General features: G+C 31.1%; 1 protein-coding gene across 1 annotated transcript; it reads left to right on the top strand.

Moving 5' to 3' along the window:
* Positions 1 to 13,024: 13,024 nt before the first annotated feature.
* Positions 13,025 to 16,566, top strand: LOC110909076. Its single transcript, XM_022154082.2, has 6 exons — positions 13,025 to 13,134; positions 13,737 to 13,961; positions 15,102 to 15,218; positions 15,287 to 15,439; positions 15,560 to 15,757; positions 16,185 to 16,566. Exons 1-6 carry the CDS (start codon positions 13,111 to 13,113, stop codon positions 16,344 to 16,346), a joined length of 879 nt encoding a protein of 292 aa, XP_022009774.1. The 5' UTR covers positions 13,025 to 13,110; the 3' UTR covers positions 16,347 to 16,566.
* The last annotated feature ends 239 nt before the right edge of the window (positions 16,567 to 16,805 follow it).

Raw genomic sequence — 16,805 nt, forward strand, 5'->3', positions numbered from 1 at the left:
TATATATATATATATATATAGTAAATATTTTTTTTGCAAAAACATTACTATTTGTTAATATTTACATACATATATATATAGGGTGAGGTTCGGCTACAAAGTCCATTTTTCCTACAAAGTGTACAAAGTCATAAAACACCACAATTTCAGTCATAAAACACACTCAAAACCCACAAATAACATAGTGAAGATCATTAAAACACAATATCCAAACTCCTAACAGTGATTAAAAACTTCAAACACACCATCGTATAACTATGAATATAAAACACAACATGATAATCAATATAAAACACATTAATGTTAGTCATTCGATAATCAAAGCTTTATCATCCAAAACACAACACAAAATCCACAAATATAGTGTTTTAGTCATCTTCACTATGTTATTTGTGGGTTTCGAGTGTGTTTTATGGTTAACATTATAATGTTTTATGACTATTTACACTTTGTAGAAAAAATGGACTTTGTAGCCAACTCCCACTATATATATATATATATATATATATATATATATATATATATATATATATATATATATATATATATATATATATATATATATATATATATAGGGTAGGGTTCATGAGTGAACAATGATTTATTTGTGAACAAAATGAACTTATCCTGACCATTGATTTTGTAGATCTAGATTTTTTCTTTAATGGCAAGATTGTAATTATCTTTTGTAACTTACAAGTATTTTAATAGACATAAGGGTATAACTGTATATTTCTATCTTCATTTAATTAATTAATTTTTTCTCTCTCCTGATTTCTCTTTCCAATTAAAAGAATATTTAATTATATATATATATTTTTTTCTCTCACATATTACCTAACTTAATATTTCATAATTTAAAAAAAAATACAAACATTATCAAATATTGTTTCAGCTAGAACACAATTAAAAATATTTAATTACATTCTCTATACATATATGTATTAGATCAATGTTTAATGAAAAGATTTATAGTGGAAACAATATGTAGTAATACACAAGTGTATAAGTTTGATATATATTGACATGTATACACTATGTACTTGAATAATACACAGGTGTATATGTCTGGTGTATACGCCTGGTATATACCGACCCGTATACACATATGTACTTGAATAATACACAAGAGTATAAATTTGGTTTATACTAACCCGTGAAAACAAGATGTAATAATACACAAGTGTGTAAGTTTTGTATATACTGACCAGTATACACATATGTTAAAAATCATAATTTAATTAAGTTTAATATTTAATTTTAAAAGGAACATAACAATTTATTAAAAAAAACATTAGCCCTTCAATCTCTTATAATTAAAATAATAGAGAAATAATAAAAAATAAGAGAGAGAGAGAGAGAGAGAGAAAGAGTTAAGAGAGGAGAAAATTAAGGGATTTTAATTAAAAGTACTTGGCTAATGTCAATCTTACCCTTTTAATCTAAAAAATGATCAAGGGCCAAGATTAGTTCACTAAGTTCACTCTCAAGAAGTTGTTCACTCATGATCCTAATCCTATATATATATATATATATATATATATATATATATATATAAACATACATAAAAAATTAGTTTTAAATTTATTTTATAAAAATTCTGATTTTAATATTTTTATAAAGTAAATAATAATGCCAAGATAAATTACTTTTTATTTAAAGTATAACTAAAACACAAATTCTTTTAAAATAAAGTTATTGTAATATCTGAAATATTTTTATAATTATATATATATATATATATATATATATATTAAAACGGACGTTTTAAACTACTCAAACTAAAAGGTATTATGTATATGTAAGTATGTGTTTATAAAATCAAAATATTAGACAAATTTATATCGATAAAAGAAACTAATAAATTAATTTGACGTCTAAAAAAATCTTTAATAAACTTCAGTAAACAAATTTTAAATATATAATATGTAAATAATAGAATGTCTTAACCTACATATATATATATTTAATATTGTATTTGTATTATTTACATATTATATATTCATAATTCGTTTATTGGAGTTTATTAACGATTTTTTCTAAACGTCAAATTAATTTAGTAGTTTCCATTATTGATATAAATTTGTCTAGTATTTTGTTTTTATAAACACATACTTACATATACATAAAAAATACCTTTTAGTTTGAGTAGTTTTAAAATATCCGTTATAATTATAAAAATATTCCGGATATTATAATAACTTTATTTTAAAAGAATTTGTGTTTTATTTATACTTTATATAAAAAGTAATTTATCTTTTCATAGTAAAAATATTAAAATCAAAATTACAAAATATATTTAAAACTTATATATATATATATATATATATATATATATATATATATATATATATATAGGGTCAGGATCATTTCAGAACCATAAATATTTACAGAACTTGCAGAACTCCTAATAAACAATCTTTTTATTTATATATTTTTATGTTTAGGATAATTTTATCATTTATTATGTTTATTTTTACGATTACATACATGTTAAGAGTAATTTTATCATTTTTATATGTAATTTTATAATTACACATATGTAAACTAGTTTTTTTACATATATGTAATTAGTTATGACACATATATATAATTTTGGCAATTAAACATATGTAAACTACTTTTAACATGTATGTAATCAAAGAAATACATATAATAGATGATAAAAAGATCCTAAATACAAAAACTTATATATAAAATGATTGTTTATTAGGAGTTCTGAAAGTTCTGCAGTTATTTAGAGTTCTGAAATGAACTCAACTATATATATATATATATATATATATATATATAGGGCTGCTAGAATGAGAACCACCCCGAGTTGTAAGAACCGCGAGAACTACACCCCACGGAGCGCCGTTCGCCGCGATTTTTTTTACAAGTAGATGTGTGCATTATAAACACGGCCGTAAAAAATCACGGCGAACGGCGCTCCGTGGGGTGTACTTTTTTACACCTCAAGTTTGGTGTTTTTTAATTTTTTTTTCTTTTTTCTTTTTTTTTCACCAAACTTGAGGTGTAAAAAAGTACACCCCACAGAGCGCCGTTCGCCGTGATTTTTTACGGCCGTGTTTATAATGCACACATCTACTTGTAAAAAAAAATCGCGGCGAACGGCGCTCCGTGGGGTGTAGTTCTCGCGGTTCTTACAACTCGAGGTGGTTCTCATTCTAGCGGCTCCCTATATATATATATATATATATATATATATATATATGGTAGGGATATGGTAAAAAGTGTCTAAAATGTAAGAAGGGTAAGAAGTGTTTTAAACCATTGGATATTTGATCTAATGGTTGAGATCAATAGGGTATAAAAATGTAAATTGTGTTTTAATTAGAGGGACCTTATGTAAAATTGAAGGGAAATAGTGTCTTTTTCAATGTTTCAAATATGGTAACCGTATCCTACACAACCAAAAACACCTACATTCACTCCTTTTTCCTTAAAAATCGGAATTAATAATCAATATCTAAATCGGAAGCCTCTGTGTTTTATATAAGATTCAAGGCGTGGTGTTTTACGTTTAGAAGAACTGTAATCAGATTCATGGCGTGGTGTTTTAAAACATCTGGATAAATTGACTATGATTCAAGTCATGGTGTTTTATCTGGAATCCAGAAAACACCATGACTTGAATCATAGTGTTTTATCTGGAGACATTGTTCAATACAAAACATGACTATGATTCAATACAAAACATTCCCAGATTTTAAAACACCATGACTATGATTCAAATCATGGTGTTTTATCTGGACAATCAATACTAAACATTCCCAGATTTTAAAACACCATGACTATGATTCAAGTCATGGTGTTTTATCTGGAGACATTGTTCATGGCGTGGTGTTTTAAACATCTGGAGACATTAACTATGATTCAAGTCATGGTGTTTTATCTGGAATTCAAGTCAGATAAAACACCATGACTTGAATTATAGTCAATGTCTCCAGATGTTTAAAACACCACGCCATGAACAATGTCTCCAGATAAAACACCATTACTTGAATCATAGTCAATGTCTCCAGATTTTTAAAACACCACGCCATGAACAATGTATCCAGATGTTTAAAACACCACGCCATGAACAATGTATGATTAAAAGATGTTGCAATTAAAAGATGATGAAGAATATAAAACAATCAGATGTATAATGTTTCCTACAATTTCTCTTAATTCAAAATTCGATTCAAACCCTAAAAAAACTAATCGCCAGTTTTTTTTGGCAGTTATTCTTGGAAATCAAGTAAATGATAATAATGTCAAATTACTAATATACCCTTTTGAATTAATTAGGATAAATGACACTTGTCATTCCCAAATTATTTCTCACACTTCTTATAAAAGTCCCACTTTTTACAAGATCCTCTACCTATATATATATATATATATATATATATATATAATTATTAACAAATAATAATGTTTTTTGCGAAAAAAATATTTTACTATATATGTAATAATGTTTTTTTTTGCAAAAATCAACCTTTATGTTATAAATAATCTTTTTGCACAAATCAACCTTTTTTGTAATCAAAGACCATAGTACCCTCACATGCAAAGCATGTGAAGTAACTTAACTGAGTTTTTGGACGACGTTAGTTGTAAAGGTTATAAAACGTTATAAAACATGAACATAAAGGTTGGGTTTTGCCGTTTTCATAGTAAAAGGTATGAAGTGCAGTTTAGGTATAACATAAAGGTTGATTTATGCAATTTAGTCTAACCCTACCCTATATAAAGTAAAATATATTATATAAAACGACCTGTAATTTTTTCGTATTTATTTGTTAATGAGAAGCAACTTCGTGTTAAAAAGTAGGGAGTGTTAAAATTATATGTTAATAATCGTAACACTACTGAACCAATTGTGAGTATAGTAGCATCTACGTTTATATGTAATTTAATAAATTAATAGATTTATAAGAAATATTTTCTTTATACAACCCGTATAACACTCAGAATCTTAAACTAGTAGTATAAAAAATCTACAATATGATAAGGTTTAGTGTCTGGTATTAGAAAACGTTTTCAGTTTTCTCTCTTACATTGTTTTGTAACAATAACATGATGATAGTATACATAATTGAAATGATGAAAAAAGTCGTGTAATGTTAATTATTTTATGTTACAAATCTCAAAAAATTACTAGGTATCATAGTTTCAGTTTTTTTTTTTTTATATTTCAATCTTAGTTCTGATTAATTAAAGAAAAAAGGTGTTTGATTTTATATTAAAACTAGGGGGTTATCAATTACGTTTTGCAGCGGGTTTGAAATGTAGATAAAAAATAAGTAAATTGCAAACTTGACGATAAAAAACCACGTCGCGTCGGTTTATGCAAAAGTCGAAAAAAAAGTCAAGTTGTTGCATTCGAAAGCCAAGTTATTTGAACAAAATTTACACCAAAACGTATATAAAGATAAACACAAGAGCCGCACATTACAGGGGATCAATTTAAACGTAGATGAAAACACGTCGAACAATGGTGTATTTAGAGATGAGTGCTAGGCAGTTCAAAAACAGTACTGCTAAAAAAGTTTAAAAGCAACGTTAGGAAAACTCACATCGAAATATAGATAAAAATAAAATGTGTGAAGTGTTGATGTAAAAAACGAATCCCATAATAAAATCATGTAACTAGAAGATAATTTTTTATGGGTTTCGTTTTTTTTATCTCAAAGAAACGTGGATAAAATAGCTCCTCGCTTTGCAATGTGGCCATTAACTTAAAAGAGTTGTGAATCTACGTGACGGGATTTTACTCGGTATCGGTTCAGTTCGTTACGGTGCTGACACTCTCTATAACAACCAAAAGAAAAGAAAAAAAATTAAAGTCATGACCAAAAGGATATCGATACGTGTTTTATATTGATCGAAAACAAAATAACGAATACCAATACCAGTACCAACATTGTCCGATCAAAGTCAATCCAATTTGTTTCGTTACCTTTACAATACCGCAATCGGTATGATTAATGAAGGCAAATTAAAAGATTGCAGCTAAAAAAACTCACAGAAAGAAACACCAAAAATAAAAAAAAAAATATTGCTATATATATATATATATATATATATATATATATGATTTACAGTCATGAAATGACCAAAAGGATATAGAGACGTGTTTTATATCGATCAAAAACAATATAACGAATATCAATACCAGTACTGACATTGTTCGATCGATATATGGCCGGTTTGTTTCGTTACATGTACCATACTGGAATGGGTATGATTAAACGAATGCAAATTAAGCGGCTAAAACTAAGAAAAGCCAACAAAAAACCAAAGAGCAAAAAAAATTATATATATAATAGCAGGTATTTATAAATGCTAAAAAATGAAAAGAAAATTGTATATGTTAATAGGTGCTTGTAGATTATAGATATCCCAGTGATTTTCGTCTTACTAAACTATTTTAGTTAGTTGAATTTCTTTAAAAGAAAATTTTAACAAACATTGTTCATTGATATAAGTTAGGATGTGTGTAGTGCACGTTTGCTCAAGACTATTTTGATTTTCAGCACTAACGAACCCAGGGTTCTAGGAGGCAAAGCCTGTGGCCAAGGGTTCTAAGGAGGCATTATCTCCTTGGCAGGGTTGAAGCATAAGAGCCCATTGTAAGGGTCTCGCTAGTGACGACTAAGGCAAGCGAAAATGCCTTCCAAAATTGCTTTTGACCTTGTTTTGTTGTTTGGTTCATTAGTAGAGTAACTGATTGCCGATAGTAACTACTAACTAATCATTAGTAGGAATCATTAGTAATTGATCATTAGTAGAAACTCGTGTAAGTGGTTGTTTGTTTTGGCTGCGGCTTCCTGTTTCATCTTGTAACAGGTCGTCACTGGCGGGCTTGTTTGGTTAATAAAATTGATCTTTCAAAAAAAAGTAGAAACTCGTGTGTCAGTAGAAACATTAGAAACACTATGATCAGCAATTGTTATCAGAGATAACTAGGCGGTCAACACAAATTTTGCATGAGCAACAATTTGTCCGATCAACAATAACCGATACGCCATGCTAAGGTGGTTTGTGGTCACGTGTGTCACACCCAAAGCTAACATAACACAGTCAGTGATTTTTGTTAGCATTGGTGGTGGCCGGAGAGGATGGGGTGTCTGGACATCTACAGAAAATGGCTAGGTGCGATGGTGGTAAGGTAAGGGCCGGTTTAACGTTTTTGGAGGCCCTAAGCGAAGTACGGGACCCTTGTAAGACTTGAACCTAAAAAAATATCAAACGGCTATAGCAAATCGCAATATCAAGTCGTAAAAATCTCGAATATCAAATCGCAAAATTGTTTTTTATAGTTATTGATCAATCGCATATCGCACCATTGGCAGCAATTGATTACCCATGGTTTCTCCTCCATCGGTAGAGGATGCATAATTACGTTCAAGAAAAAAGGGACCTGATAACTTATTGATTCAAGAAAAAAAAGGAATTTGGCCAATAATCCTTCAAGTTTTGGGTGTAGACTATTTATTTGTTTGGGTCATTATGTGTCTATTTATTTGGGCAAAATACACATATACATGCAATATATGAAAAGGATAAAAAAAAATTGGAGGCTAGGGATGAGCAAATCCCGATCCCGTCTCAATACCGTCCCGATCCCGAAATTCCCGATTCTGAATTTAGCCAAAATTGGGTACCGATACCGATACCGAAATATGTCGGTACGGTACGGTATCGAAATGGTATCGGTACGATAGCGATATTTGAAGGTAAAATTTGGTATTTTACCGGTACCGTACCGAACCGGTACCGATCCTGAAAATACCGATACCAAAAATGCCAAAAATGGATACCGTTTCCAGTAGCGAAAAAATTCGGTATGGTATTTTTAGGATCGGGATCGGGATGGTATCGGGACGGGATCGGTATTTGATACCAAATGCTCATCCCTATTGGAGGCCCTTATTTTTGATGGCCCTAGGCCTTTGCCTAGAATGCTAAGCCTATCGGTTCGGCCCTGGGTAAGGTGATATGAACGGGGTGGATGCGTTATTGTTTTTCTTCTATTTTCTTTCTAATTTTAGTAAATTGCATAAGTAGTCTACTAAGTTTATGAGAAGTATTTATTTTATGTTGGAGTAGCCAGATTACTTATTGAGTCTCTGTGTTTTAATAGTTTTAATCATTTGAATCTAAAATTAAGAACTATAACGTTTTGAGTCTCTAACCGCTCATTTTATAACGTTTTGAGTCCAACTTTTAACACTTGTACTTTTTATTTTGGACTAAGTGGTTAGGGGGGTTAGGAGCGTCCATCATTCACCACTCACTCATCACTCACAACATCCAATCAATTTTCGCCATGTTATCGAGCTTTATTCCATCACTAGTGATGGTTTTTAGTGGAAATGCTCATAACTCACCACACACTATCAAAATCATTAAAAAAAAAAAACTAAACTAAATTGCATGTTCTTCACGCGTGAAAATCTCAATGCATTATAAAGTTGACGAGTGATAAAAAGGGGTGGCGGCGGTGGTCCTTACTCCCTTGCATTCCACGAGTGATGGAGGTGCCATGATGGGGCGCCCCGTCCCCCCTTAAAACAACTAAAACACATGGACTCAAAACGTTATACAATGAGCGGTTAGGGACTCTGAACATTAAACGTTTTAATTTTTGACTTAAGTGGTTAAAGCACTAAAACACAATAACTCAAAAATAATTTACTCTTTATATAAACATAACAAAATATTTAACAGATATATATAATCCCAACATCACATTTTAAACTTAACAAATGTCAACTATTCACAAGTGTATATATCTCTCTACTACACAAGAGATCAAGAGCTTAACCACACGGGCTGTTCCATTCAACTTATTTCGATCATGGCCGAATCAACTCGCTCACCACCAACCCCGTCTGCCACTCCAATCCAAACAACCCGACCATGGCGTTTAGGGCTGTTCCTCTCCGCCGTAGCCACCGTACTGGTAGCTTTACTTTTTGTCCAGCTCGATTCTTTCGATGCGGCTCCCTATCCACCAGATGAGTTGGCTAAGAAACCCAATTTCGTAGTACCTCGGGTCAACCCACCACTACTAGAAAACTTCATTTTTTCCTACAAAAGTTTCCTACAAATTTTCCACAACTGAATTTTTTTTACAATTTTCCTACAATTTTTTGACCAAAAAGAAAAACTAAAAAAAACCCAAAACGTTTCCACAAATGTTCTACAAAATTGCCACACAATAAGCATTTGTAGCAATTTCGTCACAAAATTTCTAACCTTTTCGACAAATTTCCGACAAAAATCAAAAAATTTAATATTACTTGTAACAACAACAAAATAAAAAATTTAAAAAATATAAAATATTAAATTTGTTGGAAATTTGTAGCAAATTTACACCAGTTGCTACATATTTCCTACAAAAAAAAGTTATTTTATTTGTTACTTATCAATTTTAGAAAAATACATAACTTTAGAAAATAAAATAACAAGTTTGTCGGAAATTTGTAGCAAATTGACAGCAGTTGCTACAAAGTTCCTACAAAACCTCTATTATTCAACAAATTAAGAAGAAAACATAATTTAAAAAAAATAAAATATTAGATTTGTGGGAAATTTGTAGCAAATTTAAAGTAGTTGCTACATATTTCCTACAAAAAAAAGTTATTTTATTTGTTACTTATCAATTTTAGAAAATAGATAATTTTAGAAAATAAAATGATAAGTCTGTAGGAAATTTGTAGCAAATTGACAACAATTGCTACAAATTTCCTACAAGACGGCTATTATACAACATATTAAGAAGAAAACATAATTTAAAAAAAAAATAAAATATTGGAATTGTCGGAAATTTGTAGCAAATTTACACCTTGCTACATATTTCCTACAAAAAAAAGTTTTGTTACTTATCAATTTTAGAAAAATAGATAATTTTTAAAAATAAAATGATAAGTTTGTAGGAAATTTGTAGCAAATTGAAAACAGTTGCTACAAATTTCTTACAAGATGGCTATCATATTAAGAAGAAAACATAATTTAAAAAAAAATAAAATATTGGAGTTGTCGGAAATTTGTAGCAAATTTACACCGACATATTTCCTATAAAAAAAGTTTTGTTACTTATCAATTTTAGAAAAATAGATAATTTTAGAAAATAAAATGATAAGTTTGTAGAAAATTTGTAGCAAATTGACAGTAGTTGCTACAAATTTCCTACAAGACGGCTATTATTCAACATATTAAGAAGAAAACATAATTTAAAAAAAATAAAATATTAGAGTTGTAGGAAATTTGTAGCAAATTTACACCTGTTGCTACATATTTCCTACAAAAAAAAGTTATGTTATTTGTTATTGATCAATTTTAGAAAAATAGATAATTTTAAAAAATAAAATAATAAATTAGGCGGAAATTTGTAGCAAATTGACAAAAGTTGCTACAAATTTCCTACAAAACAATTGTTTAAAGAAAAAAAAAACATAGTTTGTTAACTTTGTCGAAAATTTGTAGGAAATGAATATCAGTTGCTACTGATTTCCTACAAAAAGGTAATTTTAATTTATCAATTTAGAAAAAAACATATAATTTTAAATTATAAAATGTCAAATTTGTCGGAAATTTATGGCAACTGACCCTACGATTTTGTACTATACTATATCATACCTCATACCATACTATACCATATATTAACCATATATTATACGATACCATATTGTGTTGTACCATACGATACAATCTTATACACTACACAACACGACACGACACGACACGACACAACATGACACGACACTATACTATACGATATAGTGTACATATAGTGTACGATGATATCATATACTATACAATACTACACTGTAGTGTACGATGCTATCATATACTATACAATACTACTCTATAATATATTATATCATATAGTATACGATACTATACTATATTGTAAGATACGATATGATCATATACTATGCTACACTACACTATACTATATTGTAATATACTATACTATAATATACTATATTGTTCGATACGATACGATCCTGTACTATGCAAAACTACACTACAGTATAATGTATTGTACTGCACTATATTGTACAAACATATCATGATTTTAAACCGAGGGCAGGTCCTATAACGATTCCGAAGGTTACCACCCCGAATCCCTTGTGTAACGAATCGAACCGATACGAACGATTTCTTACCGCATAGCACGAGCAAGATGCATTTAATTTTATATAATTGTTATGATAAATAGCCTATGAAAAGAAAATATCAAACCCGCCAGAGACGTATCACGATTTTCTAAGACTATGTGTAGTCATAAAGCCCATTTGGGGACGTTATACGACACGTGGCAAAATACGTAAGAGAAGGGCTTTATGGGGCGTTATATCAAAATAGGGTGTAGTGCTAAGGGGGTTATATAACCCATTCAATTATACATACATATGTATGTATATATATGTGTGTGAGTGGGAGGAAACATGCCGGAGAATATTACGCCGCGAAGGTGATCACGCCGGAGAAGAAAAACCACCCCATAGCGCCCGCCGTAGTGGTGTTGGCGGCACTATGGGGGCGCTATGTTTGATTTGGGCTAAGAACATGAGTAGTGGCGAGACATGTTAAATGTTATTTTACGTTATTTGGCATTCACGTCATCAAAACCATTTGAGTAGGTAAAATGTTGTAGTAGTGAGACATGTGAAATTAATGAGTTATAAATGGAAAACAATATTAGGACTGGGTAACATTCACTAGCCAACGACTAGTTTTTATTTTTTATTTTTATTACAATCTTCATCTCGTGGCCTAAACCATCTGATTGCGGTTTTGACATTTGGATGCTTGGTTACGTTTTTCATGTTCATCTATTAAAATCTCTTACATTTCATCGAGCTCCTTAGATAACGACTTTAGCCATGCCCTAAGCATATTCATCAAGTAGAAAGGTTAAATTGGTCGTGGTTGTGAATTGGTGGGTAAATTTCCCCAAATATTGCATGAACCGAAAAACCATGTTACATACATGAACCCGAATACAATATGCTTATTCAAAGGTTGGCAATGATAGAGTCTGTATAAACCGAAATCTAAGTTGGTTTTCCCACATATAAGTACTTAAAATTTAAAAACATGCAACGATAAATATAAAAAAAGGTATAAGAATACTTATTTTAAACTTTAAAATGACCTTATGCTTATGCTTGATTCTTTCTAATCATCAATAAGCTTGTATAAAAAAACACAACCATTAGATTTATTCTTTTTTACATGTACAAAGTGTAATATTATGAGCTATATATTATTTGCATCCTCCTTAGTTATGCTAAACACTACTTTCACTTTAATATTATAGATAGTAAAAGGTGCAATATTTTAAATTATTGGTACGAATTTTTACAACTAGTGAGTTATAATACTTTGGATTATTAAAACTCTATTCACTATGTTTTAAACCGAGAGTTAAATTGGATAAAACTAGTATTAAATCTTAGTTATTTGGTTTTATTTATTTTTTTTTCATAAAATAGTGGAGTCTCACGTGCTTTATCTTTTATTTGTATCATGTCTCACATGTTGTATCCTCTATTCCTTTTTGATTAATATATGGTATCTACACAAAGTCAATGTTGTCTCACATGCCTCTATTATAATTTGATGGAAAATCACAAACTTACACCTTTGGATCGCCAACTGTGGCCCACTCTTTCAAGCCCTAATTGAAAATAAAAATAAACATTCCCGCTTCTATCTTGGCTCGCTGTCTCCCCTTTCCCGCTTCTCATTCCAGCCCTAATCTTCCCACCAAAGAAATCGACCAGCTGATGAGTAGGCGACGACCAGCTGACCCGCTGACCCATATGCTGAACCGGATGACCCGTAAACGAACCCGAATCATCCAACAAACATGACATAAAAACCTTATGAACCGTCGACGCCCAGGTTGCCAGATTTGATATGCGGTTACTGTAGATAAGAATCGATGTTCTTTCTTATTATAGAGTAATATACTTATATGGTTTTTTTCAATATTGTAGGTTTACAGACAAAACTGTAAAAAAACGTGTGAAGGATATATTTGACCAATGTTATAATGGAGATTGGGTCACATTTAAAAAGATCCCACAAAACGTTAGAATGCGTTTGTTTGATCGCTTTCGGGTATTTATTAGTTAATTATATGTCTATGTTCATGGTTTAAAAAACGTTCGAGGCGTACGTACTGAGGCGCGCCTCAGTTCGAAACGGAAGGGAAACGCATATGAGGCGGCGCCTCAGGTTCAGATATTAAACAGACGCCTCAGTTGACCGAGGCGGAAAAAAACGGCCGAGGCGGTACGGATATGGTGAGGCGTACGTATTTGTTTCAGGCGGTATAAATGATGGATTAGGGTTTATTTTAGGCGCCAAAACCATATTGGCGGCAAAAAATTATTAGCGCCATTATTTTTTTTATTTCTTTAAATAGCCTTAGGGTTTTTTTTCTTTAAATAGCACTTGTGAATGAATGATTATACATTAATACTTGCTGAAATTTGATGAGAAAAGTCTTTTTTTGATGTTAAATATTTATTATGTTATGATATATATAATTTTAATGTTTATTTATTAATACCGCCTCAGCCTTACGCCTCGTTCCGCCTCAATACTTACGCCTCGTGAGGCGAAGGGAAAACGCCTCGATACTCGTTTCCGTTTTTTAAAACCTTGTCTATGTTTTGATTAATTGTTTTAGTTATGACATTTTTACCTTGACTTTACAGACCAAGTATAAATGGAATCCCCGAGCTGAGCAGGCCATATATGACACATTTATCGACCTGATCAAAGACCGCTTTAGAGATAACATGAAAACTTTGAGAGAATTATCTAAACAGATGGCTAAGGAGGCACATCGTGAACTACCAGATGAAGGATACGATATTGGTATCCTACGTGAATTTCCACCTAAAGGGATTCCCCTTGAGAAATGGCACAGAATGTGTGCGGTATGGAATTGAATAATTTTTTTTTAAATTTAATTGTCTATCTATCTATCTTATATATATATATATATATATATATATATATATATATATATATATATATATATATATATATATATATATATATATATTCTGAATTAGCAAATAAAATGTGTCAAAGTGACACGTCTTATTGGTACGTTTTACATTTTATATTATGAATGCGTGAAACTTCACATGGCCTTAACATTTCCCCTTATTTATGGATGAAAACTAGGGGTGAGCAGAAAACCGCAATAACCGAAATAACCGAAAAAACCGAACCGAAATAACCGAACCGAAACAAAAACCGACGGTTCAGTTTTCGGATTTTTAATAATTGAAAATTCCGGTTCGGTTTTCGAATAACCATTTTCAATAACCGAAAAAAACCGAACCGAACCGAACTAAGATTTTACTATAGAAATTATTTATATTTAAGTTCTAGTTCTACCTCATATCCTTATTTTTCTCCTGTTTGTTTTATCCATTTCTAGTCTCATCTTCTTAGTATCATATTCCTGGTTTAATGTCTTATTATCATGGCTGTAGTTGAGGTTAGTTACAAGGTAGATTTGATAGCTCTAGTTGCCTTAGTGTTTTGCACATTATTCTAAAACCAAAATATACGTTATACATTGGTTAAAAACTTATGCTAGATGAGTATAGATAAACCTCTATCCTGTAGCATCATCTTCAGCAAGTTTTTGCAACCTCCATTAAGAATGGTATACCCTCTCCATACAGCCAATGTAATATGTGATGAGTGTGTCATTTCGTTAAATAGGTTATATATAATTACTTAAGAAATATTCTTAAATTTTAATTATACTTTATATTTTTTGAATCTTACATAATTTTTTTTTAAGAAACCGAAATAACCGAAAACCCGAACTGAACCGATGTAAAAACCGAAAAAACCAAAACCGAAACCGAACGGTTTTCAAAAACCAAAAACCGACATTTCGGTTTTGGTTTTGCTTTTGCCTAAAAACCGAACCGAACCGTGCACACCCCTAATGAAAACATTAGCGGGTTGGGTAGCGAGTCAAAACGAGTGATATGGTGCTCGATTTGATGCAAAATTATTTTTTTCCAGACTCACCCTAATTTTTATCATTACAGCATTGGAACACCGAAAAATGGCAAAAAAAGTCAATAGCCGGGAGAGCAAACCGCAAAAATGACTTGTGCCGTCATACAGGCGGGTCAATACGATTTGATCAACATCGTATCAACTTGGTAAGCTAAATATTATTAACCATCTCTATATTTAACACTTATAATTTACAATACTCCTTTTTGTGTAGGACAAAGAAGAGGGTAAAACAGTTGGATACAAGAAAGTATTGTTACAGACCCACGCCACTAAGAGGTGCAAAAAAATGTTACAAGATGGGGTGATAAGTGAAAATGATTTTGCGTCGTTGGAGTTTGTTACCGACCGTGCAAAGCGTTCATATGTAAGCTCTCTTCTGTCATTTATTTATAACTAAGTGGAATTCCTTCGAGAGCTTCGTGGCGGGCAAAGCGTTCATATGTCACTTTTACCGGCTGATAACTTTCATTTGATAAAATTATAGGTCGCATACTCGCAACAACTTAAAGATTTGTATGGGGACGTGGATTGCGATGATTTAGACTTGTGGAAAAGTTTGCATCCTAAGTGTAAGGGTCGCAAGATGTTCGGGATAGGATCTTCTGATCCTGATTTTCTGGTGACCGGAAAAAAATCATCTACAATTTGCGGTTCTAACGATGATGCCCGACACTCGCAAGAGGTATCATTATTTATTCTTGTTATTTAGATAGCATAAACATTTTTAAGATAGTCCCATTAGTGAAGGTCGTATTGAAGGTAGCTTGTTTATGATTGATTGAGTACATTGCTGGTTGAATAGGTTTGTTATAGGCGGGTTTGGGTCACGGGTCAGAATGGGCCGTGCGGGTCAAAATGGATTGGGTCAGAATAGGTTATTTTTAAACATGGTTAATTTGATTCGGGTTAGAACGGGTTCACGTCAATTTTGATTTGGGTCAAAAGGGTTCATTTTCAAGGTTTAATATGATACTTCATTTTTTTTAATATGTATGTGTGTTTGTATTTTGTTATAAGGGATTTTTACGTTGTTAGTTAGATTTTTGTAGGGTTGTGTTGATCGACCTGTTCGGGTTGATATGTGATGATTACGGTTTTATAATTTTCAGCTTCAAAAAGTTCAGGCGGAGCTAGAAAGAGAACGTGAGGCTCGACAAAACATAGAAGCCCGTTTCGAACTATTTCAACAAGAGCTTGAAAAAGAGCGGGCCGACCAAGACGAATGGCGAAAAAATATGGAAGAATTGGTGAAAAACATCGGAAAGAAGTAAACAAAGCTCTCGTTTTGTTAAGTATTAGAATATTGGATTAGTTTTGAATCAAAAAACTTGCTCTTAATTAGGATTTTTTTGTGTGTTTTGGAACTTTTGGAATGTTTTAGACTCTTGCTTGTTGCAAATGTTTTGGAATGTTCTATAATTTTCTTGCAATTTTTTTGGAATATTTTATATTTTGCTGCATTTTTTTATACAAAAAATGGTTTTTTTAAAATTCTCTGATATTGTTATTTTGTCACAAATCTGTCGCTGAAGAGTTTTATAATTTGTAGGAATTTTGTCGCAGAAGAGTTTTATAATTTGTAGGAATTTTGTCACAGAAGAGTTTTATAATTTGTAGGAATTTTGTCACAGAAGAGTTTTATAATTTGTAGGAATTTTGTCGCAAGAACGTTTTTAACTGTTTGTAGGAAATTTGTAGCTACATTAAAAATATATTTTTAGTTGTAGGAA

This window comes from Helianthus annuus, chromosome 14, assembly GCF_002127325.2.
Source record: "Helianthus annuus cultivar XRQ/B chromosome 14, HanXRQr2.0-SUNRISE, whole genome shotgun sequence".
NCBI classification, from domain to species: domain Eukaryota; kingdom Viridiplantae; phylum Streptophyta; class Magnoliopsida; order Asterales; family Asteraceae; genus Helianthus; species Helianthus annuus.